Source organism: Neovison vison, chromosome 12 (assembly GCF_020171115.1).
Source record: "Neovison vison isolate M4711 chromosome 12, ASM_NN_V1, whole genome shotgun sequence".
In the NCBI taxonomy this organism is placed as follows: domain Eukaryota; kingdom Metazoa; phylum Chordata; class Mammalia; order Carnivora; family Mustelidae; genus Neogale; species Neogale vison.
In genome coordinates, this window is record NC_058102.1 from 106,446,690 (window position 1) to 106,470,505 (window position 23,816).

Sequence of the window (23,816 nt, forward strand, 5' to 3'; positions counted from 1 at the left end):
GCCAAAAGTGCATGTCGTAGGTACTTACTGATCAATGCTTAAGTCATGCCCGTAGCTCTTACCAACCTGTAAGGAAGTCTTTCTCTGCGAGTGGTTCAGAAACGGCAGTCACAGGGGTGCTGTGCGTCAGAGGAGGTGCTGGCGGTGCTGCCAGACTCACTGGGGGGTGGGGGGTGGGGAGGACAAAGTCACAGAATCACTTAACCGTTGGAGAGAGCCTCAGAAGAGCAAAGCTGCTAGAGTCACACCAGTTTCTAGCACAGTGAGGAGCAGAGAAGATTCCTGATCCTGTCCCCGCCTACAGATCTACAAGACTAGAAAGACTTTTTTCTTCTCACCAAATTGGGGGATGGGGTTAAAGAGTTCATTTCTCCTTAAGCAGCAAAAATAGGTTATTATTAGAAGCTATCTCGTCCTTTTTTTTTTTCCCCCAAAAAAATCTTAAGCAGAAATTCAAAATGTAAAACCAACAGAAACTGCGGCTCTGGCTGTGGGAGGTCACTTCCCTGCAGCCTTCCTGCCAGGAGCTTCGGTGGCGTGGAAGCTCAAGATCCAGAATAAACGTTACTATTAAGAACATCCCCACCACGGTACGTTTTCTTCCCCCTACACTAGTTTAAGCCTGCCAGTGCTGAGGGGAATATTAATGAGCTAAACGCGAAGAAAGTCCTCTGAATCTTAGAGAGAAGCTGGGCAAAAGTCCAGCTGGTCTGGGATAAGCCCCTTCTTTGTTTCTACTCTGGGAAAGACAAAAAAGTCTGTGCTACTACTAAGTTGGCCTCGAATAAACTGAAGTTCACAGCTGAAGCATGGCCAGAAGCCCCCACTATCCTCAAACCATTCCGCCTTCTCTTCACAGACCACTCAGAAAGGCTTTATTCTAGCAGACACGGCCAAAGTACCTGAGAGAAATGTTCTCTACCCTGAAATTTCTAGTTCTAGTTTCCCTCAAGGGCCATTTCCTTCCCTAAAAAAAAAAAAAAAGGGAATGTCTTGAAAAATGGGGAAATGATCTTAGGTGCTTAGACTCCTCTAACCTGCGGGGAACCGAGAGAAGTCCTACTGCGGTCTGGTTCGGCCCCAACCCCGGCCCCCACCCTTCTCACACACCCTGAGTCTTCTTCTCAACCTCCGGAGCAGACAGTTGAACTTGCTGCTGCTTCTCCATTTGCTCCCGGAACTGCTGCTGCAGCTGCTTCTGCCGGAGCTTCCGCTGGTAGGTGGCCTCGCTCTCGGCTGCGGTCAGACTTGAGCATCACGAGAGAACAAGCTGGGGTGATCCGGGGCCCGCGCAGCGAACAGCACCCAATGCGCCGGCTCGGGCGGTGAATGGGGAGGTACGTTCCACCCCGCGGGGAAGAGAGGAGAGGGAGGGAACCGTGACTGTACCGGGAGCCGCTGGCCTTCTCTTCCTGCCCCACAGCGTGCGGATGACCCGAGCGGCTCGGTCTGCAAGGGGATGTCACCTCCTGTGGTTTGGCGGACCCCAGAGCCACGTTCTGCCGGCAGCTGCTGTATCTCGCTTGTTCCACAGATGGTTCAAAATCTTGTCTTTTTGCTTTTGTTAAATCCACTTCAAGAGGCAACTAAGAGGACAGAAAGGGGGTAAGTAACTTCTTCCAGCCACACTTGCCCTTCCTTGTCCCTGTCTCAATGATCTAGATTCCTGAAAAATGGCATTTGATAGTCCTCGATCCATCATTCCCTCTAGGTCCTGAAAAGCTCAGACGATGGATCCACACTTCACCTAGTATTTTTATTACAGTAAAACAATTTCATGTTCTACTTTACACCATTCTGTATTGATCAAAAAGGATTACCTTTATGATCCAGGGTAAATGGTCGATAAACCCTAATTTGAATCAGCTGGATCAGTCTGACGCTATCTACTTTTTCACTCTTTTCATGGAAATGATCATATGTAATCTGTGGAGGCCTACCCCTTCTCTGCCCTTTCTCCTAGGACTTCCCCCTAAATACAACACTCATCATTTAAGAAGCCTCGGGTTGCTTCCAATGAGAGGAAGAAAACTTGCAAAGCCCGGATGCAGGGTGCTAGCGAAGGCTCCTGGGAATCTCCCAACTTGGGGTCATTCCTGCTTCTCACCAAACGTGAAAACTAATGATAGTTCATGGCACTGGGCACAGTGCTCTACTTCCAGGCCCTAAGCACTACAGAAACCCAGAGCTTTTCGCTTGGGAGAACTTCTCCCTCAATTCATATTGATAGAATAATTGAAAAGGAGAAATTGAGATGACCACATTTTGATAAAGATAACCTAAAAATGACAACTGTATTATGAAATTTCTTATCTACATTGGAAAGTAAGTAAGTAGGTTCAAAATAAAGGAACTGGGGGCACCTGGCTGGCTTAGTTGGTAGGCTACTCTTGATCTCGGGGTCATGAGTTCGAGCCCCCATGTTGGGGGAAGAGATTAAAAATAATAGTAATATATTTTTACTTAAAAAATAAAATAAATGAGCTTGTGCTACAAGAATGAGCACTGAGGACATTTGCTAAGTGAAATTAGGGCCAGTCACAAAAGGGCAAATATGTATGATTCCATTTATATGAGGGATGGACTTAGAGTAAAAAAAGCAAGACAAAGTAGAATAGCGGTTGCCAGGGGCCACGGGGAAGAGGAAGCAGGGAGCTGTCATTACAGTTTCAGTTTTACAAGAAAAGAATTATAGAGACGGATGGCGCTGATGACAAAGGTATTCACTACCGCTGTCTACCTAAAATGGTTAAGATGGTAAATTTGGGGTGGTTTTTTTGTTATTTTGTTAAAGATTTTATTTACTTATTTGACAGAGAGACAGAGCACAAGCAGGGGGAGCAGCAGGCAAAGCTTGGGACTTGATCCCAGCTCTGTGGGATCTTGTGGAACTTGATCCTAGGACCATGGGATCATGACCTGCGCTGAAGGCAGACACTTAACCAACTGAGCCACCCAGGCGCCCCAAGATAGTAAATTTTGTTATGTATATTTTACTGCAAGGGGGAAAAATGGGGAAAAAGTGAGCTTTGAAAAAAGCTTAAAAGATTCACAATGCTAAGTACTGTCAAGGATGTGGAACAGCTGCAATTGTACAGTGCCATGCAGGCGTGTGAATTTGTACAACCACACTAGAAAACTGGAAGAATCTGCCAAAATGAAACATGCTGTCCTCTGACCTGACCCAGGAATCCCCAAGACAAATGTGTGTGTGTGTGTGGTTGTGGGTGCACCAAAAGCCATGTACAAGGATGCTAATAGCAGCTCAATTCAAAACAACCAACAACTGGGCGCCTGGGTGGCTCAGTGGGTTGGGCTGCTGCCTTCAGCTCAGGTCATGATCTCGGGATCCTGGGATCGAGTCCCGCATCGGGCTCTCTGCTCGGCAGGGAGCCTGCTTCCTCCTCTCTCTCTCTGCCTGCCTCTCTGCCTACTTGTAATCTCTCTCTGTCAAATAAATAAATAAAATCTTTAAAAAAAAAAAAAAAAAAAACCAACAACTACCCAAAAAACTCCAATGTCTGTTAAAGTCAGAATGGACAAATGCTCATGTGATAGAAAAGTATACAATGGAAATGCTACACCCAACGTGAATGAATCTCGCAAACATGCTGAATGAAAGCCAAACACAAAATAGTCTGTATATTTGGCCTCCCAAACATACAAGGAGTCCAAACTAATTTATGCTGCTCAAAGTAGTTTCCCTTAGTAGTGATGACAAGGGGAGGCCTTGGCAATGACTTGAAGGGACACTACTGAGACTTCAGGGACACTGGCAATGTTTTATCTTGATTTAGATGCTGGTTAGGTGGGTGTGTTCATCACACTGAACATGTATGATGCATGTACTTTTCTACATGTTTACATGTACATTTTAATACTTAAGTGAATTTTTATAAAGAACAATTTCATTTATCTGAAGTTCAAAAACGGGGAAAAATCTACAAGGCTGGGGCACCTGGCTGGTTTAGTCATTAGAGCATCCAACTCTTGATCTCGGGGTTGCAAGTTGGAGCCCCACATTGGGTGCAGAGATCACTTTTTAAGAAAAGAAAGAAAAATTCTAAGACACTGAAAGTCAGAATAGAGAAGTCAGGACAATAGTTCCTTTTCAAAAGAGAAGTCAAGTTAGTGAATGGGAGGGGGCAAATGGGGCCCTGGGATGCTGGTAAGTTTTAGTTTCTTATCTGGGAGATAAGTAACTGTTCACTTCTAAAAATTCATCAGACTGTGCTATTATGAATTATGTAGTTTTCTGTGTATATGTGGCACTTCATTTTTAAAAATCTTTTTAAAAATAATAGAGTAAGAAAAGGAAAGGAGAAAAGGAGAAGGATGTTATCAAAATGGTATACTCAGAAGCTCCAGGTGCCCCCTCCTCCTAGAGACACTGAGTTAAGTTACAGACTAGACCCTGCATCTAGACTACCTAACTAGACACAGACTAGAATACCTTTGTGAGAACTCCAGTGACCAGCTGAGAAGCTACAGGACTCAGGCCAGCATAAAACCAAGATAAGGAAAAAAAAAAAAAAAAAAAAAGACAGGATTCCAGTAAAAGGGGTAGGAAAATTCATGTTATTTTGCACGCCCACTCACACCCCTACCCTCACCCAGCATAGAGCAGTACAACCAGGAGGAAACTTCCCATCCTGAGCTCTCCCCCAGGGATGGAAACACAAGAGTAGACTATGCCTCCACTGTTGTGGCTTGTCTGGGAGCTGCCCGAGGCACTAGTTTCTGTCTCCCTGACTCAGCACACTGATGGGACCAGCAGAGTTTAAGAGTCACTAGAAACAGAGATGAGCACCAGACCACACTGGAGCTACAGTGACACAGTCAGATGCCAGAAGGAGAAGGAGATCACAAGAGGTTTGAGAGGTCCTAGGACCTCTAGCTGGGCTTACTGGTAAAGGTCTTCCCCTCCACAAAAGCAGTACATAAAGACTGGGACAGGTGGTTGTTTCCTCAAATGCCACATCTCAACAAAAGATCACAAGGCGTAGAAAGAAATAGGGAAATGTGGCCCAAACAAAGGAACAAAATGAAACCAAAAATTGACCCCCCCCTCCCAAAATGCAATCTATGTGGTACCTAACAATGAATTTAAAATAATGGTCATTGAGATGCCTAATCAGCTAAGAGAGCAAACACACAACTAAATGAAATCAAGAAAATTATGCATGAATGAAATGAGAAGAATATCAACAAAGAAAAGCAGCCAACAGGTTCTGGAACTGAAAAATATAGTAACAGCTGAAAAAGTAATTAGAGGGATTTTACAGCAGACTTGAACTGACAGAAGAAAGAATCAGCAACAAGAAGACAGATAATTTGAAATCATCTCATCAGAAAGCAAAAAGAAGAATGAAGAAACATGACAGAGCCTAAGGGGCCTCTAGGACACTTGTCACACTATATATTAAGAGTCTCAGAAAAAGAAACAGAAAGGGGCAGAGAGATTATATGAGGAATTAATGGCTTAGAACTTCGAAAATCTGAGGAAAGAGAAGACACACAAATTCAAGAAGCTCAAAAAACTAAACCTAGGATAAACACAAAAGGCTCATACCAAGGCACATTATAATCAAATGGCCAGAAGTCAAAGATGGTACACTAATAAACAAACTACCAGAAAGAGAAATTAAGGAAACAAACCTATTTATAATTGCAACAAAAAGAATAAAATATTTAGCAATAAAGGAACCAAGGAGGTAAAAGACATGTAACTGTGAAAACTATAAGACTGAAGAAAGAAACTAAAGAATAAATGGAAACATATTCCATGCTGTGGACTGAAAAAATTAATATTGTTAGAATCCCCAAACAAACCAAAATAATCTACAGATTCAGTGCAATCCAATGGCATTTTCCACAGAAACACAACAAACAATCCTAAAATTTGTATGGAACCGCAAAAGACTCTGAACAGCCAAAGCAAACCTGAGAACAAGTGGAAGGCATCATGCTACTGGATTTCAAGCTACATTATAAAGCTACAGTAATCAAAACAGCATGCTACTGACATAAATACAGGAACCTAAAACAAGGGAACAAAATAGCTCAGAAAGAAACACATGTTTAGAAATCCCTTTTACGAAGATGGCGCCGAAAGCTAAGAAGGAAGCCCCTGCCCCTCCCAAAGCCGAAGCCAAAGCAAAGGCTTTGAAAGCCAAGAAAGCGGTGCTGAAAGGCGTCCACAGTCACAAAAAAAAGAAGATCCGCACATCACTTACCTTCCGACGACCCAAGACTCTGCGTCTCCGAAGGCAACCCAAATATCCTCGAAAGAGCGCCCCCAGGAGAAACAAGCTTGACCACTATGCCATCATCAAGTTCCCCCTGACTACTGAGTCAGCCATGAAGAAAATAGAAGACAACAACACACTTGTGTTCATTGTGGATGTCAAGGCCAACAAGCACCAGATCAAACAGGCTGTGAAGAAGCTCTATGACATTGATGTAGCCAAGGTCAACACCTTAATCAGGCCTGATGGAGAGAAGAAGGCATACGTTCGGCTGGCCCCTGACTATGATGCTTTGGATGTTGCCAACAAAATTGGGATCATCTAAACTGAGTCCAGCTGGCTAAATCTAAATACAGTTTTTTCATGATAAAAAAAAAAAAAAAAAGAAACACATGTTTATACGATCAACAAATTTATGACAAAGCCAAGAAGGTACAATGTAGAAAGGACAGTCTCTTCCACAAATGGTGTTGGGAAAACTGGACAGCGCATGCAAAAGAATTAAACTAGACCACTATCTGGCACAATACACAAATATACTCAAAATGAAGTACAGACTTGTGTTAAGACCTGAAACCATAAAACTCTTAGAAGAAAATACAGGACATAAGCTCCGTAACATTGGCTTTGGTGATGACTTTTTGGATCTGACACAAAAACAAAGCCAACAAAAGCAAAAACAAACAAGCACGACTCCATCAAACTAAAATGCCTCTGTGCTCCTGGGTGGCTCAGTGGGTTAAGTCTCTGCCTTCAGCTCAGGTCATGATCCCAAGGTCCTGGGATTGAGGCCCACATCAGGCTCTCTGCTCAGCAGGAAGCCTGCTTCCCCCTCTCTCGCTGCCTGCCTCTCTGCCTACTTGTGATCTCTCTCTGTCAAATAAATGAATAAAATCTTTAAAAACAACAAAAACCACAAATTAAAATGCTTCTGTACAGCAACAGAAACTGCCAACATGAAAAGGTAACCTGTTGAATAGGACATAATATTTGTAAACAATATAACTGATAAGGGGTTAATATCCAAAATATGTAAAGAACGCACACAACTCACTAGCAAAAACAGCAAATAATCCAATTAAAAATGGCACAGGGTCTATACAGACATTTTTCCAAAGAAGACACAAAGATGGGCAACAGACACATGATACTTAACATCACAAACCATCAGGGAAATGCAAATCAAAACCAAAATGAGATACCTGTCAGAGTGGCTATTATCAAAAAGGTAAGAAAGAAGTGTTGGAGAGGACATGGAGAAAGATGAACCCTTGTGCACTGTTGGTAATGCAAACGGGGGCAGCCACTGTGGAAAACACTATGAACGTTCCTCAAAAAATTAAAAATAAAATTACCATGTGATCCACCAATTCCACTTCTGGGTATTTAACCAAAGAAAACAAAAAACACTAACTCAAAAAGCTATCTGCACTCCATGTCCACTGTGGTATTATTTTCAATAGCCAAGGTACAGAAATAACCTAAGTCTCCATCCACGGATAAATGGATGCAGAAAATGTAGTAAATACATAATGGAAAATTATTCTGCCATAATGAAGGAAATCTTTTATTTCCCATAACATGGATGCACCCTGAGGGCATTAGGCTAATTGAAATAAATCAGAGAAAGACAAACACCGTATCATCTCACTTATATGTGGAATCTGGGGGAAAAAAGAAAAAGAGCTCACAGGTACAGAGAATAGATTGGTGGTTGCCAGGGAGAGGCAGGTGTCAGGCAAAACGGGGATGGGGGATGTGAAAAAGTACAAACTTACGGTTGTAAGTCATTGGAATATAGTATATGGCACAGTGATTACAGCTACTAATATTATATATTTGAAAATTGCTAAAAGAGTAAATCTTGGAGGTTCTAAAAAAAATTTGTAACTAGCTTTGGTGATAGATGTTAACTAGACTTATTATAATGGTCATTTCATTATATATACAAATATCAAATCATTATGCTGTATACCTGAAACTAAAATAATGTTATATTGCAATTATATCTCAATTTCTAAAAAGTCAAAGACAAAGAGAAATCTTGAAAGCAGCAAGAGAAAAGAAAATCATCACATATAAGAAAGCCTCCATAAGATTATTAGATTTCCTCTTACCAGCCAGAACAGAATGGGATAATATATTGAAAGTGCTGAAAGAAAAAAGCTCAGGCAACAATATTGTATCCAGCAAAACTGTCCTTCAAAAATAGAGAAATTAAGACTTTTGCATAAAAACAAAAGCAGGGGGAGTTCATTTCCACTAGATCTGCTCCACAAGAAATGCTAAAAGGAGTTCTTCAGAGGAAAAAAAAAAAAGATGCTAGACACTAATACAAGGCTACACAAATATACTAAGTTCTCCAGTAAAGGTAAATACATAGATAAATATAATGGCCTGAATTAATATCCTTTTGGTACACGGAATTTAAATGAAAAAACTATTAAAACTATATAATGAATATAGAAGTTTTTAAAACAACTATAGTTTTTAACTGTAAATCTCTGTATATATATAGTATATATATATATATATATATATACAATATATAAAACTGTAGTCTGTAACATCAATGAGATAAGGTGGAGCAGGTGTGGAGTTGCAAAGGAATAGATTTGGGGGCACCTGGGAAGCCACTAATTACACTTAATTAGTTAAGCTAGTTAAGCAACTACCTTCAGCTCGGGTCATGATCCCAAGGTCCTGGGATCCAGCCACATGGCAGTCTCCCTGCTCAGTGGGGAGTCTGCTTCTCCCTCTCTCTGCCTCTACCCACCCCCAACTTGTGCTCTCTCTCACTCTCTCTCAAATAAATAAAATATTTTTTAAAAAAGGATAGTTTTTGTATGCAAGTGAACCTGTTATCAGTTTAAAACGGAATGAATGCTGCAACTTTAAGATATTTTATAATTATAATAATAATCACAAGGAAATTATCTCTAAAATATACACAAAAGGAAATATGAAGGAAATCAAATCATGTCACTACCCAAAAGTAAAACAAAACACAAAGGAAGGCAGTAAGGGAGGAAAGGAAGGACAAAAAAAGCTATAAGACATACAGAAAACAATAAAATGGCAACAATAAGTTGTTCTCTAACAGTAATACTTTAAATGTAAATGGATTAAACACCCCAATCAAATGACATAGATTGGCTGGACAGATTTAAAATTATATGCTTTTTATTAGAGTCTCACTGTAGATGTAAGGACACAGGCTAAAGGTGAAAGGATGAGAAAAGATATGTAACTGGTACCAAAGGAGAGCAGGACAAGCTATACTAATACCAGGCAAAACAGACTTCAAGTAAAAAAAATTGTAACAAGAGACAAGGAGAACATTATATAATGATAAAAGGGTCAATTCACTTAATATGTATAACAATTACAAATATTTGTAATTGTTAAACACCAGAGCTCCTAAATATATAAAGGAAACTTTCTCAGAACTGGAAAGAGAAATAGACAGCAACAAAATAGAATAATAGCAGAAAACTTTAATATTCTACCTCCAATAATGGGTAGAATAAACCGAAGATTAATAATAGAGGATCTGAACATTATAAGCCAAATGGACCTAAACGACATATACAGAATACTCCACCCAACAACAGTAGGTTATAAATTCTTCTCAAGTACACATGAAATATTCTCCAGGGGAGACCACATGTTAGGCAACAAAACAAGTCTTAACCAATTGGATACAGAAATCATACAAAGTATGCTGACTGATCACAATGGAATGAAACCAGAAATCAATAACAGAAGGAAAAAGTGGGAAATCCACAAATGTGGAAATTAACAGTACACTCTTAAATAACCAATGGATCAAAGAACAAGTCAAAAAGGAATTTAGAAAGTATCTTGAGACAAATGAAAATAAGACACACCAAAAGTTATGATATGAAGCAAAAGCAGTGCTAACAGGTAGATTTATAGCTGACATGAGCTAGTGAGAAAATGAAAGAAATGGAGATACATGACAGAGAACAGAAATGCAATAGGAAGAAATAAGGGACAAAACAATTTTTTCTAAAGATCCACAAAATTGATAAACTCTTAACTAGATTAACTAGAAAAGAAAGAGAAGACTCAAATAACTAAAATCAGAAAGTAGGGACATTACTACTGATGCCACAGAAATAAAAAAGATTATAAGACTACCGTGACCAGGGGCGTCTGGGTGGCTCAGTCAGTTAAGTCTCTGCCTTTGGCTCAGGTCATGATCCCAGTGTCCTGAGATAGAGCCCCATGTTGGGCTCCCTGCTCAGCAGGGAGCTTGCTTCTTCCTTTCCCTCTGCCTGCTGCTCTGCCTGCTTGTGTATGTTCTCTCTCTGTCACATAAATAAATACAATCTTTTAAAAAAAGAATACTCTGGGGGCGCCTGGGTGGCTCAGTGGGTTAAGCCGCTGCCTTCAGCTCAGGTCATGATCTCAGGGTCCTGGGATCAAGCCCCGCATCGGGCTCTCTGCTCAGCGGGGAGCCTGCTTCCTCCTCTCTCTCTGCCTGCCTCTCTGCCTGCCTGTGATCTCTCTCTGTCAAATAAATAAATAAAATCTTTAAAAAAAAAAAAAAAGTACTCTGCACAATTATATACAAACAAATCAAATAACCTAGAAGAAATGGACAAATTCCTAGACACATACAACCTACCAGACTGAAGAAACAGACAATCTGAACAGACCAATAACTAGTTAGGAGGTTAAATCAGTATTCCAAAACCTACCACCACCAACAAAAAACCCCAGAACTAACTGGCTTCGTGGAAGAATTCTACCAAACATTTAAAGAATTAACAGCAATCCTCCTCAAACGCTTCCAAAAGCTAAAGTGGAGGGAACACTTCCAAGCTCATTCTATAAGGTCAGTATTACTAAGATACCAAAGTCAAACAATGACACTACATAACACTTATCATGATGAGCACTGAGTAATATACAGAATTGTTGAATCACTATATTGTACATCTGAAACTAATGTAACACTATATGTTAACTGGACTGAAATTAAAATTTTAAAAAACTTAATAAAAATAAAACAAACAAAAAAACCAGTGATACTACAAGAGAAAAACAACACTTCGAGAAAACTACAGAAAAATATTATGAATATTAATACAAAGATCCTCCAGGGGCACCTGAGTGGCTCAGACAGATAAGCAGCTGACTTTTTTTTTTTTTCCTCCAATTTATTTATTTTCAGAGCAGCTGACTCTTGATTTCAGCTCAGATCATGATCTCAGGTGTCATGGTACTAAGCCATGTTGGACTCCATACTCTGCAGGGAGTCTGCTTCTCTCCCTCTCTCTCTCTGCCCCTCTGCCAGCTCATGCATGTGCGCTCACTCTCTCTCTCTCTCTCAAATAAATTAATTAACTAAAAATTATTTTTAAAAAAATCTTCCAAATACTAGCACACCAAATTTAATAGCACGTTAAAAGAATTATACACCATGACCAAAGGGTATTTATTCACAAGATGTAAGGATGGTTCAACTCCACAAATCAATCAATGTGATACACTACAGTAACAGAAAGAAGGGACAAAAGCACATGCTAATCTCAATTAATGCAGAAAAAGTATTTGGTAAGACTCAATACCTTTTCACAATAAAAATATTCAACAAACTAGGAATAGAAAGAATATACCACAACATCATGAAGGCCATATATGAAAAACACCCCACTAACAACATACTCAATGGTGAAAGACTGAAAGCTTTTCCTATAATATCAGAAGCAAGGCAAGGATGCCCACTCTCACTACTCATACTCACATACTGGAAATCCTAGCCAGAGCAATTAGGCAAGAAAAAGAAATAAAGTGGAAAAGAAGTCAAATTATCTCTAGATGCAGATGACATGATCTCATATGCAGAAAACCCTCGACACTACAAAAAAATTGTTAGAATAAATAAATTCAGTGAAGTTGCAGGATACAAAACACACAAAAATCACTTCTGTCTATACACTAGTAATGAACAATCCAAAAGGAAAATGAAGAAAACAGTCCATCTACAATAGCATCAAAAAGAACAAAATACTTAGTAATAAACCTAACCACCACGAATGTGAGAGACTTCTACACTGAAAACTGCAAAAAGGTTGCTGAAAATAATTAAAGAAGCAACAAATAAATGGAAAGACACCCCATGTTCATAAAATTTAACATCCCCAAACTACTGATTAAGTTTGGTTAAGATCCCCAAACTACTGATTCAATACAAACCCTATCCAAATTCCCATAGCATTATTTGCATAAACAAAAAAAATTTCATCCTAAAATTCATATGGAATCTCAAACGACTTCAAATAGTGAAAACAACATTGAAAAAGAACAAAGTTGAAGGACTCATACCTTCTCATTTCAAAACTGTGATCAAAATGATAGGATACTGTCATAAATACAGACACACAGTCCAATGGAATAGAGAGCCCAGAAATAAACCCTTTCATATATGATCAAATGAATATCAGCAAGCATGCCAAGACCACTTAATGGGAAAAAGAGAGTCTCTTCAACAAATGATGCTGGGAAAAACTGGATATCCACATGCAAAAGAAGGAAATTAGACTGGTATCTTACATAAACAAAAATAAGTTTAGACAGACTAAAGACCTAAACATAAGACACAAACCATAAAACTCAGAGAAGAAAATATTAGGGAAAAGCTCATGACATTGTATTTGACAATGATTTCTTGCATATGACATCAAAAACACAAAGCAAAAATATATAAATGGGACAATGTCGAACTTAAACATTTTAAAGGGAACCTATGAAACAGGAAAAAATATCTGCAATCATGTCTCTGATAAGGTGTTAATATTCAGAATATATACAGAATCCTACAACCCAACAACAAAATATTAAAATCCCCAATTAAAAAATGGGCAAAGAAACAGACATTTCTCAAAAGATGATATACAAATGGCCAAAAAGCATATAAAAAGACATTCAACATCAAAATTCATCATCAGAGAAATGCAAATTAAACCCACAATAAGATAGCATCTCGCACCCACTAGGATGGCTGCTATCAAAAAAACCCAGAAAATAACAGGTGTTGGTAAGGCTGTAGAGAAATGGAACACTTGTGCACTGTTGGCTGAACACTGGTATGGCCACTACAGAAAACACTATGGAAGTTCCTCAAAAAACTACCACATGGGGGTGAGTCACTTAAGTGTCCTACTCTTGATCTGAGCTCAGGTCTTGATCTCAGGGTGGTGAGCTTCAGCTCTGTGTTTAAAAAAAACAAAAACACTACCATATGCTCCAGCAACACTACCTCTGGATATATAACCAAAATAACTGAAAGCAAGGTCTTGAAGAAGTATTTGCAAAACCATGTGTATAACAGCACTATTCCCAAGTCAAGAGATGAAAGCCACCCAAATATCCATTGATGGAAATATAAAGAAAATGTGGTGTGGGGACGCCTGGGTGGCTCAGTTGGTTAAGCGGCTGCCTTCGGCTCGGGTCATGATCCTGGCGTCCTGGGATTGAGTCCCACATCGGGCTCCTTGCTCGGCAGGGAGCCTGCTTCTCCCTCTGACTCTGCCTGCCACTCTGTCTGTGGGTGCTCGCTCTCTCTCTCTCTCTCTGAAAAATAAATAAATAAAATCTTTTAAAAAAAAAAATGTGGTATGTACCTACAGTGGAATATTATTCAGCCTTAAAAAGGAAGGTAATTTTTTTTTTAAAGGACTTTATGTTTAAGTAATCTCTACAGCTAACCTGAGATCAAGAGTCCCACACTCTACTGAGCTAGCCAGATGCACCAAAAAAAAGAAAGATTACTCTTCTGACACAGGCTACAACGCAGATGAAACCTGTGGACGTTGTGCTAAGACAACATACACCAGACGGGAAATCCATAGGAAGCAGAAGTAGAATGGTGGTAACAAGAGGCTGAGAAGGGGGAAAGGAGAGTTGTCCTATGAGTGTAGAGTGGCAGAATCCCAACATTAAAAAGTTCTGGAGATCTATTTCATCAGTGAACTGTACACTTAAAAATGGCTAAAATGGTGAATTTTTTGTTATGTTTTTTTACCACAATAAAAAAAATCCCTAATATCACTCATAAACACAGACACAAACTTCCTTAACAAGATATAAGCAAACGGAGGCCAACAACACATAGAAAGGATTTTAACAAGGGAAAGTGTGGCGTTTTGACAGCTGCCAAGTGCCACGCCCCTCTGCCAGGGCGTCTCCCACCAGCAGCCCTCAAGGACAAGCCAGGGAATGCTGCCCTGGGCTGTGGCGCTGCAGGGAGCCTCTGACAACGCCCTGGAATGGACAGCCACTCGCCAGCCACCGGAACGCACCACTACCTGCCACAGCCCCCGCCAAGAGCAAGCCCAGGGCTGCGCAATTCCAGAACCCCCTCCAAAGGCTCAGCTCATGTGACAGGCTCAGGCGGAGAAAAGGGGACCTAGGCCGTGACCCCTAAAGCACAGACATAGGCTGAGAAGGTGAGGTTCTTTCTGAGTGTTTCTAAGGAACCAGAGGGGTGCTGCAGGGAGCTCTGTGCTCCTTTGGAGGTTTCACACACCATTCTGGAACACAGCTCTCTGTGCAGAAAACAAGTGGCATGAGATTCTCTAGGCTTCAAGTCCTTCAGCTGGAAAATTCGGTGATTGGTTCCTGCTGGCTCTGGTCGGCAGACCAGTCTGAAATACACATTCCAGACCCTCAAAAGGGCTGAGTCTCCCCTTCTTCTTTCTCCGTCCAGATACTCAACCCATGCCCCTGGGGCACTGGTCCTATCTTTACTGTGATGCATTCCATTTATCCATTTCTAACATACCTGGCGGGGAAGCTTATTTAGTGACCTCAGATAATCTTTGTCCAGAATACAATTTCCAAGTGCATTCCCGAAACTTCTAAGGGTAAGGAAGAAAAAAAAAAAAAGAAAGAAAGAAAGAACGGAACAAGTTGAGAATGATTATGTGTCAATATCAGAGAACACAGTTAACAGTTACAACATTTGTGGCAAGGTGCTTCTCCACTGCGGCAGAGGAGATGGACCCCAATATACATGCAGACACTTCTTGGGCACCTGCCACTTTCAGGCACTGTATGAGGGTCTCAGTACAGCATGTGGCACAGCAGTCACCAGTCTCTGCCCCCAACAAGAGGCAGGGAGGTCCAAAAGACTAAGAAAACATTTGCAAAACCCCATGAGCTACCTCCTGCCATTCTTTTTTCAAGGACGGTTCCAATTCCCCAGTAGTAGTGGGCAACTCACTTAGGGTACACCATCCTCCATGCCTGAAGTTCTTTATTTGGGACATCTGGCCTCCCGCACAGGTTAGAGCACCTCAAGTTTTTAATGTAGGTTCATTACATGTGTGATTTAATTCACGTCAATTCTCAAAGGCCATGTATGACCCCCCCCCCAAAAAAGTAAAAAACAAAAAACAAAAAACCCTGTTCTATGCATCTTAGTTGTACATACCCAAGGAAACACTGTTTAGGTGTTTTAAAGAGAATGGGGAAGCGATCTCTGTCCTCGTGTGGAAAGGTTTCCAAGACACACAACTGAGATGGGGGTGAGCAAAATCAAGTACAGAGTAGAGAATACAGTATTCTTTTTTTTTTTTTAAGATTTTATTTATTTATTTGAAAAAGCACGAGTGGGGTGAGGGGCAAAGGAAGAAGCAGACTCCCCACTGAGGAAGCCCGATGTGGGATTGATTTGGGGACTCCAGGATGGTGACCTGAGCCAAAGGCAGATGCTTAACCCACTAAGCCACCCAGGTGCCCCAAGAATGTAGTATTCTACCACTTGTTCTCAAAGAAGAGACCTAAGCATAAAGAACCACAGGGAAAATTCAAAGTGTAGGAAACAGGGCTGAGAGGGACAAGGAGGGAGTGAGGCTTGGGTTATTACAACTTTTTGTACCACGTGAATGAACTGTCTCACCAACTGACGCAGGTTAGACTCCAGCCCTCGTGCTCACCTCAGCGCCCGCTTCAGCCCGTCTGTCACGGCCTCCTTCCTGGCCTTCTCCAAAGACAAGGCTTTTGACTTGAGGCCCTCGCTGACACCGTAGCCCACATCTTCATGATACGAACCATCCTACAGGTAGAAAAGGAGTTCAGAGTCCAACGTGAAGAGCTGCGGTTGTGTCCTGGTTCCACAGCTCTCCTCACCCTCAAGGGCATTTGCGCCAGGGCACACAGAACCTGGGCGCCTTGCTAAAGGGCACACGGGCACAGAGAGCTGGAAGAGAATTCATTTCCAGTGCTACGTCCTTGACCTGACCTGCCCGGAAATGTACAAGACAATTCTCTGTACCCACTTACAAGTGCACATAAAAAAGGCACATAGCTAACCCACCCTAAATCTTCCTAAGGTGGATTGCCCCAAGGTATTAAAAACCTCTGGGACATGAAACAAAAGAAAAATGTGAAATACTGTATTTAACAGACCCTTAACAATTGGCTAGCAAATCAAAAAATCTTTTCACAGGTCAGGTGGTATCCATTTCCTGGCTTTCATCAAAAATGAAGGTATACCTGATCAAATTATTAGCTGACAGAGAACCAAATATAATTTTGGATAGCACTCTGATTTCTGAGATATAACTCAGAAAGCTTATTCAAAGAAATGGTGATACTGCAACAAAATTCTCTCCATTCCCAGTTTATTTATGTGAGTAAGGTTTCTCAGTTTTGTTTTTTGGGTTTTTTTTTGTTTTTTACTTATTTGTCAGAGGGAGAGAGAGACATGGCACAAGCATGGGGAGCAGCAGACAGAGGGAGAAGCAGGCCCCCTGCTCAGCAGGACTCAATCCCAGGACCCTGGGATCATGACCTGGGCCCAAGGCAGACACTTAACTGACTGAGCCACCCAGGTGTCCCCAGTACTATTTGTAAAAATAAGAAGTGAGAATAGAATTAATGCTGAATGTTCTATCTAGGAAAAAGTAATATTAAACTATGGAAATATAAACCACCCAGAAAGAAAAAAAAAGCTTCATCCATCTCATTAAGAAATGCATTTTCCATAAAAATTTATTTTTATTAAGTATATAAATTTTGATGTAGTTATTTTGTCCCCCTCATAGACCCAACTGACTGATCAATTGTGTGTTAGTAATACCTATAACAGTAATTCAATCCAGAAGAAAGTTTTTAAAATTTAGAGCCTTGGGGCGCCTGGGTGGCTCAGTGGGTTAAGCCGCTGCCTTCGGCTCAGGTCATGATCTCAGGGTCCTGGGATCGAGTCCCGCATCGGGCTCTCTGCTCAGCAGGGAGCCTGCTTCCCTCTCTCTCTCTGCCTGCCTCTCCATCTACTTGTGATTTCTCTCTGTCAAATAAATACATAAAATCTTTAAAAAAAAAAAAAATTTAGAGCCTTAAGGTCACTGAAAATTTACCCCAAAAAACTACATTTATATGCCCATACACACACACACACACACACACACACACACGAATATGCTAAGGTTATTAATAAAAATAATATTACATGTGTTCATGTAATATATATGCATAATATATATTCCAAACATATATTTTGTTTATACATGTATATGGACAAAAGCCAATGAGGAGATAGAATGGAAATATCAGTTTGAGAAGAAAAAAAATGTAAAATTTCTCATGACTAAAGAAGAGCTTGCTCATGTATTTATTTAAGTGAATCATAGTATTTAATCATTTATGATATTTAAAATACACTGATACGGGGTGCCTGGGTGGCTCAGTGGGTTAAAGCCTCTGCCTTCAGCTCAGGTCATGATCCCAGGGTCCTGGGATCAAGCCCCATATTGGGCTCTCTGCTCAGCAGGAAGCCTGCTTCCTCTCTCTCTGCCTACTTGTGATCTGTCAAATAAATAAATAAAATCTTTTTAAAAAATAAATAAATAAAATAAAATACATTGATGTGAAATAACAGGGACTAAGAATACATTTATCCTGATGAGTCGTGAAAAATGTGCAGAAGTGCTGAATCACAATATTGTACACCTGACACCTATATACCACTGGATGTTAATTACACTTGAATAAAAAAAGGAAGAGAAAGATGTAACAGATTTTAGAGTGTCAAATTTTACGATATGCTAAAAAACATACCGTTGTAACTACAGGTTTCCCCTGCCATCCGAAAGAGGAACGAACATTCTCATGAAACCTTCCGTAAGCCAAAATAGTATAAAGCAAAGAATTGCCATTAATTTATATGGAAAAATCTCTCAGCATTCCCAGATCCAAAAAATAACCTGTTATGCTTTTCTGATAACATAAGGACACATCTTGCTAATGGATGCACACAATAAATGGAGCTAGAGCACACATGCTCACGGACAGAGCTCAAAGCCCTGGCAGCTCAATGCCAAGATGGTGAGTGTAGTTCCCAGGGATGGACTCAGCGGGGTCCCTCTTGCCACCAGGGTGTGCCTTTTTTCATAGAAGTGAAAATCCTCTCTAGATTGCTTTCAGTTAAGGGAAAACAGGTACCAGCGTAGGTTTCCATAAAAGCAAAGGGGTGCAGTGCCAACTTTTGAAATGCAGAGGACTTACGGTGCATTTGTACTTACGGTGAAACCTTTTAAGGTGTCAACTTAAAATGTGCAGGAAACACGCATTTTTCAGCATTCATTTAGGGGGCACGTGAGTAAGAATGTCTAAGGAACACTGGCTGAGCCCCAGCTCTCTAGGCCCAGTCCAGAGAATTCTCTACCTGCTCATTCTCTGTCACCACCCACCCGGCCCTTGGAGGCAGCGGCTCTGCTCCATCACCCTCACCTTCAACTGGACTCTCACAAACGCACAGACTCCCACGTAGAACTTGCCATTGTTAAGGTCAACAAAATCTAGGAGTGGGAAAGAGAACCAGTTGAAGAGGATACTGACCCCCGTGCCTCACCCATATTCCTCCTACACCGACATCCTCACCCACAAAATACTCTCATCAGAAATTCGCACCAAAGTAAAGGAAATTAAGTCACCATTGCCAGGAAACATACTCACCCACATTCTGCTGTGTGATGGAGTGTGCCCAGCCGTTGTAACCAAACATCTCATTGGCCAGATTAATTACCCTGTGACCCTCAATGTAACATACCTGGGAAGAGAAATTAAAGGCAGAGGGGGGAGCTGGTTAAAAGTCCCTGCCATACTAAATGAGAATCAAAATTTACTTAATTTACTCCTTACCAGCTTTTTTGGCAAAACTGCCCTTTAACATTCCAGGGAAATTCTCAGTGAATTGATTTCAAAGATCTTCCAGAAGGAACCAGTTAGAACTAGTGTTTTGTCTTGGGGGAGGGATTAGACTCAGAGTAGAAAGATACCCACTCACCTAGCAGTTTCCAAAACTCACAGTTTCCAAAAAAGTACAAGTCTCAGGCTGACATATATTATAGGAGACCAAAAATATACACATAAAATTAGAAGCAAAGGGCAAAAGAAACATTTTTAAAAGCTGGTGTAAGATGCCATCTCAAGGTGGAAGACAACACTTGGGTGGCTTCAGATGACGACACCAGCTGGAACCCTCCCCTCCCAAAGACACTAGGAAACATCTAGCAACAGTGAGCAGGAGACCTTCTGAATCCATGAGGACCCAGAGAGGGAGAAAGATCCTCTGAGTAGCCAGCTAGAGGGGCACCCACTTCTCAAGCGTGTCATCTCTCCTACCCTCTGGCCTCCTCCAGCCATGCGGCTACTGATGTATTCCGGGCCCAGCCTCTGCCTCAGAGCGTTCTGGATGGCCTGGTACTCATCTGCTGTGTACTGATACTGCAATCCAGAAAAGGAAAAATTAAACTGACATTACCCCATTCCTATGCCAGCAAGTCTCCAGACCCTGTTACACTCTTAAAAAGTATTGAGGGCCCTAAGAGCTCTTGTTTACGTGGGCTTTATCTACCAATACTAGGAATTAAAACTGAGAAACTTCTAAGGCACACTTTCCATCAGAGCAGTATCCCCCCAGGCTGTGTGTGCTCTGGAGAGTCTCTCTGTTCACTCGTAAGAGAATGAAAAGGAAAAGGCAAGAAGTTTTTTATTATTATTATGGAATCTTCTTGACCCCGTGGACTCGGGAGAGGTCTGGTGGACCCAGGGGTCACTGGGCCCCCTTTTGAGAGGCATTGCCCTAGGTGTCACCACCCTCCTGACAAAACTTTCTCGAATCAGAATTGGTAAACTGAAAAGTGCCACCTCAGAGTCTGTATATGACATTTATGCCCACAAGGTAGCAGGAGACATACCTCTTCTCTAGTTCAACACTTTTCCATCCTATACATACATAAATATACCACTACTTATTTGACTACTGTCCCCTTGGTAGTTTCCCCCTTGTCCTATTTAAATGAAATTAATTGGGGGTGCCTGGGTGGCTCAGTGGTTTAAGCCTCTGCCTTCAGCACAGGTCAATGGTCTCGGGGTCCTGGGATCGAGCCCAGCATCGGGCTCTCTGCTCAATGGGGAGCCTGCTTCCCCCTCTCTCTCTGCCTGCCTTTCTGTCTACTTGTGATGTCTCTCTGTCAAATAAATAAATAACATCTTTTTAAAAAAATAAATAAATAAATGAAATAAATTTTCACAAACAGATCTATGGTAAAGACAAAGATGGATTCGAGGGGGCAAAGCAAGAATCTCTTTTATACGTACAGAATATTGCCACAAAGAATAGGACACTGGAATCCTTGAAACTGGATGAAATGTAGACAGGAGTGATGGGGAAAGAGCAAGACTTTGCATTCACATACAGTCTACATTTCATTTTGAATGTTATACCATATGAATATGTAATGTATCAAAAAAATAAATAAGAGGTAAATCTCAATGTAATCCCCAGTACTACAAGATGCTACAGTTCCACAACGCCCTGAGAGTTCCTCAGAGTCCCAAATAATGCACCGAACGGAAAACCCACTGACCGTAAATAGCTTCCACGTACATGATTATGCCCTATAAACTACTTTCTCCTACCTTTTCACTTAACCTCATTCTTCCCAGGTATGGAAAACACAGTTACCTGTCCGAAGCATAACACGGAGTTGCCGCCAGCCACAGAAGGATGGTTGCCACGGGCCCCAAGAACTGCTTCCTCGGTCCCAGACATATTGATTCCAGGTGACCTCTATAAAAAGAAAAAATTTTAAAAGATCTCAAAGAATGCTGAAGGTAAAAAACAAGAGCCTCCACACAAAATCAGACTAAAGCATCCAAATGTAGTATGCTACTGTAGTAACATACTGTAGTATGTTACTTAACACTTAACGTGGGTTTTGTTTTGTTTTTTTTAGATTTTACTTATTTATTTGACAGAGACAGAGAAACAGTGAGAGAGGGAACACAAGCAGGGGGAATGGGAGAGGAAGAAGCAGGCTTCCCTCTGAGCAGGGACCCCAATGTGGGACTCGAACCCAGGAACCTGGGATCATTACCTGAGCCGCGAAGGCAGATGCTTAATGACTGAGCCACTCAGGTACCCCAATGCTTTTCTTGTAAGCACTGCCCCAATCAAGGACTAAGTTCCTCAGTGCTTAGCTATCATCCAACACGGCACTAAAAATCCTTTAGGGTCCACTTCTTTCTGTTAAAATTCTGGCTAGGGTTGGGGTGCCTGGCTGGCTGAGTCCGCAGAGCATGCGATTCTTGATCTCAGGGTCATGAGTTCAAGTCCCACATTGGGCAAGGAGCCTACTTAAAAAAACAAACCATAAAATGTTCATTAGGTGTTATTTAAGGTGATTTTTAGAATTATAATGCATTATAATTGCAATGTTTATAATTGAAAAAGTCAAAATTACAAAAACACTCCAAGGGAGAGTAACCAATCAACTCATTACTACCTCATATATGAACAACATGATTCTGGCTTCAGTGGGGTGGCTGAGTCATTAAGCAACTGCCTAACTCAGGTCAGCTCAGGTCATGATCTCAGTATCCTGGGATCAAGCCCCATACTGGGCTCCCTGCTCAGTAAGGAAGCTGCTTCTTCCTCTCCCTCTGACTCTCCCTGTGCTTGTGTTCTCTCGTTCTCTCTCTCTCTCTCTCTCTCAAATAAATAAATTAAATATATATTTTTTTAAAGTAAAAGGCACAATAACTCACCTGCTTTCCAGGAGCTAACAAGCTCGCTGGTAGGAGACTAACAGGAAAGTTAAAGAGCAAGAGAAGGCAGTGTGGATAGCCCTAATATTCAGGAAGAATAAAGCATTAGACCAGTTAGGTCTTTTGCAGCATCAGCATCACCTGGGAACTTATTAGAAATGCAAATCCCCAGGTCCTACCCTAGACCTCCTGGATCAGAAACTAAAGGCAAAGCTGAGGAGTTAGTGCTTGCCCAAGTCCACCACATGATTCTGACCCCGCCTCAAGTTTGGGAGCCAGAGCATTAGACTGAGACTATGTAAATGTACAGTCCATTAGTAAACAGAATTACCCTCACAAGCAGCATTTGCCACTGGCTGACCCACTACCTGACTACCCCTACACCTGTCTCAGATCAGATGGATTCATCCTCTCATCTCATCTAGAAAATGGACATAGTAATAATACCTGCATTTCCTACGGGTTCTGTCGAGATTACCACGATACTGCATGAAAACTGCAATAGAATAGTGCACAGAGAAGTACTGAAAGGTTAGCTATTGCTAAGTGCATCTTAACTTTCTTACTATAGTATGACGAAAATGCAAAAAATCATTTAAATGATCACAAAACATTACATTTCAACTAAGAACAATTAACTACTTCTAACCTGGCACTAAGAAAGTAGAAGAGTGACATATACTAGGTTAATTAATAATTAGTGTCTAAAATTGTTACAACAGGGCCATCTGCCTGGCTCAGTCAGAAGAGCATGTGACTCTTGATCTCAGGGTGGGGAGTTCAAGCCCCAGGTTGGAGGTAGAGATTATTTAAATAAATAAATAAACTTTTTAAAAAATTGTTCAAACAGAATCACTGTATTATACACCTGAAACTAATATTACACTGTATGTTAACTAACTAGAATTTAAATAAAAACTTGAAAAAAAAAGAAACACTTCACACATACTGGGATGGCTACAGTAAAAAAGAATAACCAACATTAGCAAGGATGTGGAGAAACTGGAACATACACAGACACACACACAATCTGTTAAAACAGGTTGGGTGCCCGGCTGGCTCAGCCAGTAGAACACTCAACTCTTGATCTCAGGTTGTGAGTTTGCATCCCACGCTGGGCACACGGATTACTTAAAAAACAAAAAACAAAAAAAACTTAAAATTGTTGCAGTAGGAAATAGTGGAATAAGGATCATATTTAGGGGTCCCTGGGTGGCTCAGTCATTAAGCATCTGCCTTTAATAAAAAGAAAAAAAATTGAAGACCTATTATATAAAGCAGAGGTCCGCAAACCTTCTCTTTCAAGTGCCAGATAGTATTTTAGGTTTTGCAGACTATATGGTCTCTGTCACACCTATGTAACTCTGGCATTTTAGTGTGGAAGCAGCCACAGATGGTATGTAAACAAATGGGTGTGGTTGTGTCCCAGTAAAACTTTATCACAAAAGAGGTGGCAGATTTGGTCCACAGGCCACAGTGTAC

The 23,816-nt window shown here is 41.0% G+C and overlaps 2 protein-coding genes across 6 annotated transcripts in view; one reads left to right on the top strand and one right to left on the bottom strand.

Annotated features, from left to right (window-relative positions):
• RAD52 (RAD52 homolog, DNA repair protein) overlaps nucleotides 1-23,816 on the bottom strand; it is a 37,995-nt gene that overhangs the window by 2,697 nt on the left and 11,482 nt on the right. For 3 of the 5 annotated variants that reach the window (XM_044228049.1, XM_044228044.1, XM_044228046.1), the window contains 10 exons: nucleotides 22,782-22,830; nucleotides 21,253-21,357; nucleotides 19,908-20,009; nucleotides 19,239-19,332; nucleotides 19,014-19,081; nucleotides 16,220-16,338; nucleotides 15,064-15,139; nucleotides 1,390-1,586; nucleotides 1,111-1,247; nucleotides 67-159 (listed from right to left, as the gene is read on the bottom strand). In XM_044228049.1, coding sequence (XP_044083984.1) covers nucleotides 67-159; nucleotides 1,111-1,247; nucleotides 1,390-1,586; nucleotides 15,064-15,139; nucleotides 16,220-16,338; nucleotides 19,014-19,081; nucleotides 19,239-19,332; nucleotides 19,908-20,009; nucleotides 21,253-21,357; nucleotides 22,782-22,787 — 997 coding nt within the window. In that variant the 5' untranslated portion in view covers nucleotides 22,788-22,830. The remainder of the gene's footprint in view (nucleotides 1-66; nucleotides 160-1,110; nucleotides 1,248-1,389; nucleotides 1,587-15,063; nucleotides 15,140-16,219; nucleotides 16,339-19,013; nucleotides 19,082-19,238; nucleotides 19,333-19,907; nucleotides 20,010-21,252; nucleotides 21,358-22,781; nucleotides 22,831-23,816) is intronic. The other 2 variants (XM_044228047.1, XM_044228048.1) reach the window with 2 other exon arrangements.
• On the top strand, nucleotides 6,079-6,573 carry LOC122891971 (60S ribosomal protein L23a-like). Its single transcript, XM_044228050.1, has one exon. It carries the CDS (start codon nucleotides 6,103-6,105, stop codon nucleotides 6,571-6,573), a length of 471 nt encoding a protein of 156 aa, XP_044083985.1. The 5' UTR covers nucleotides 6,079-6,102.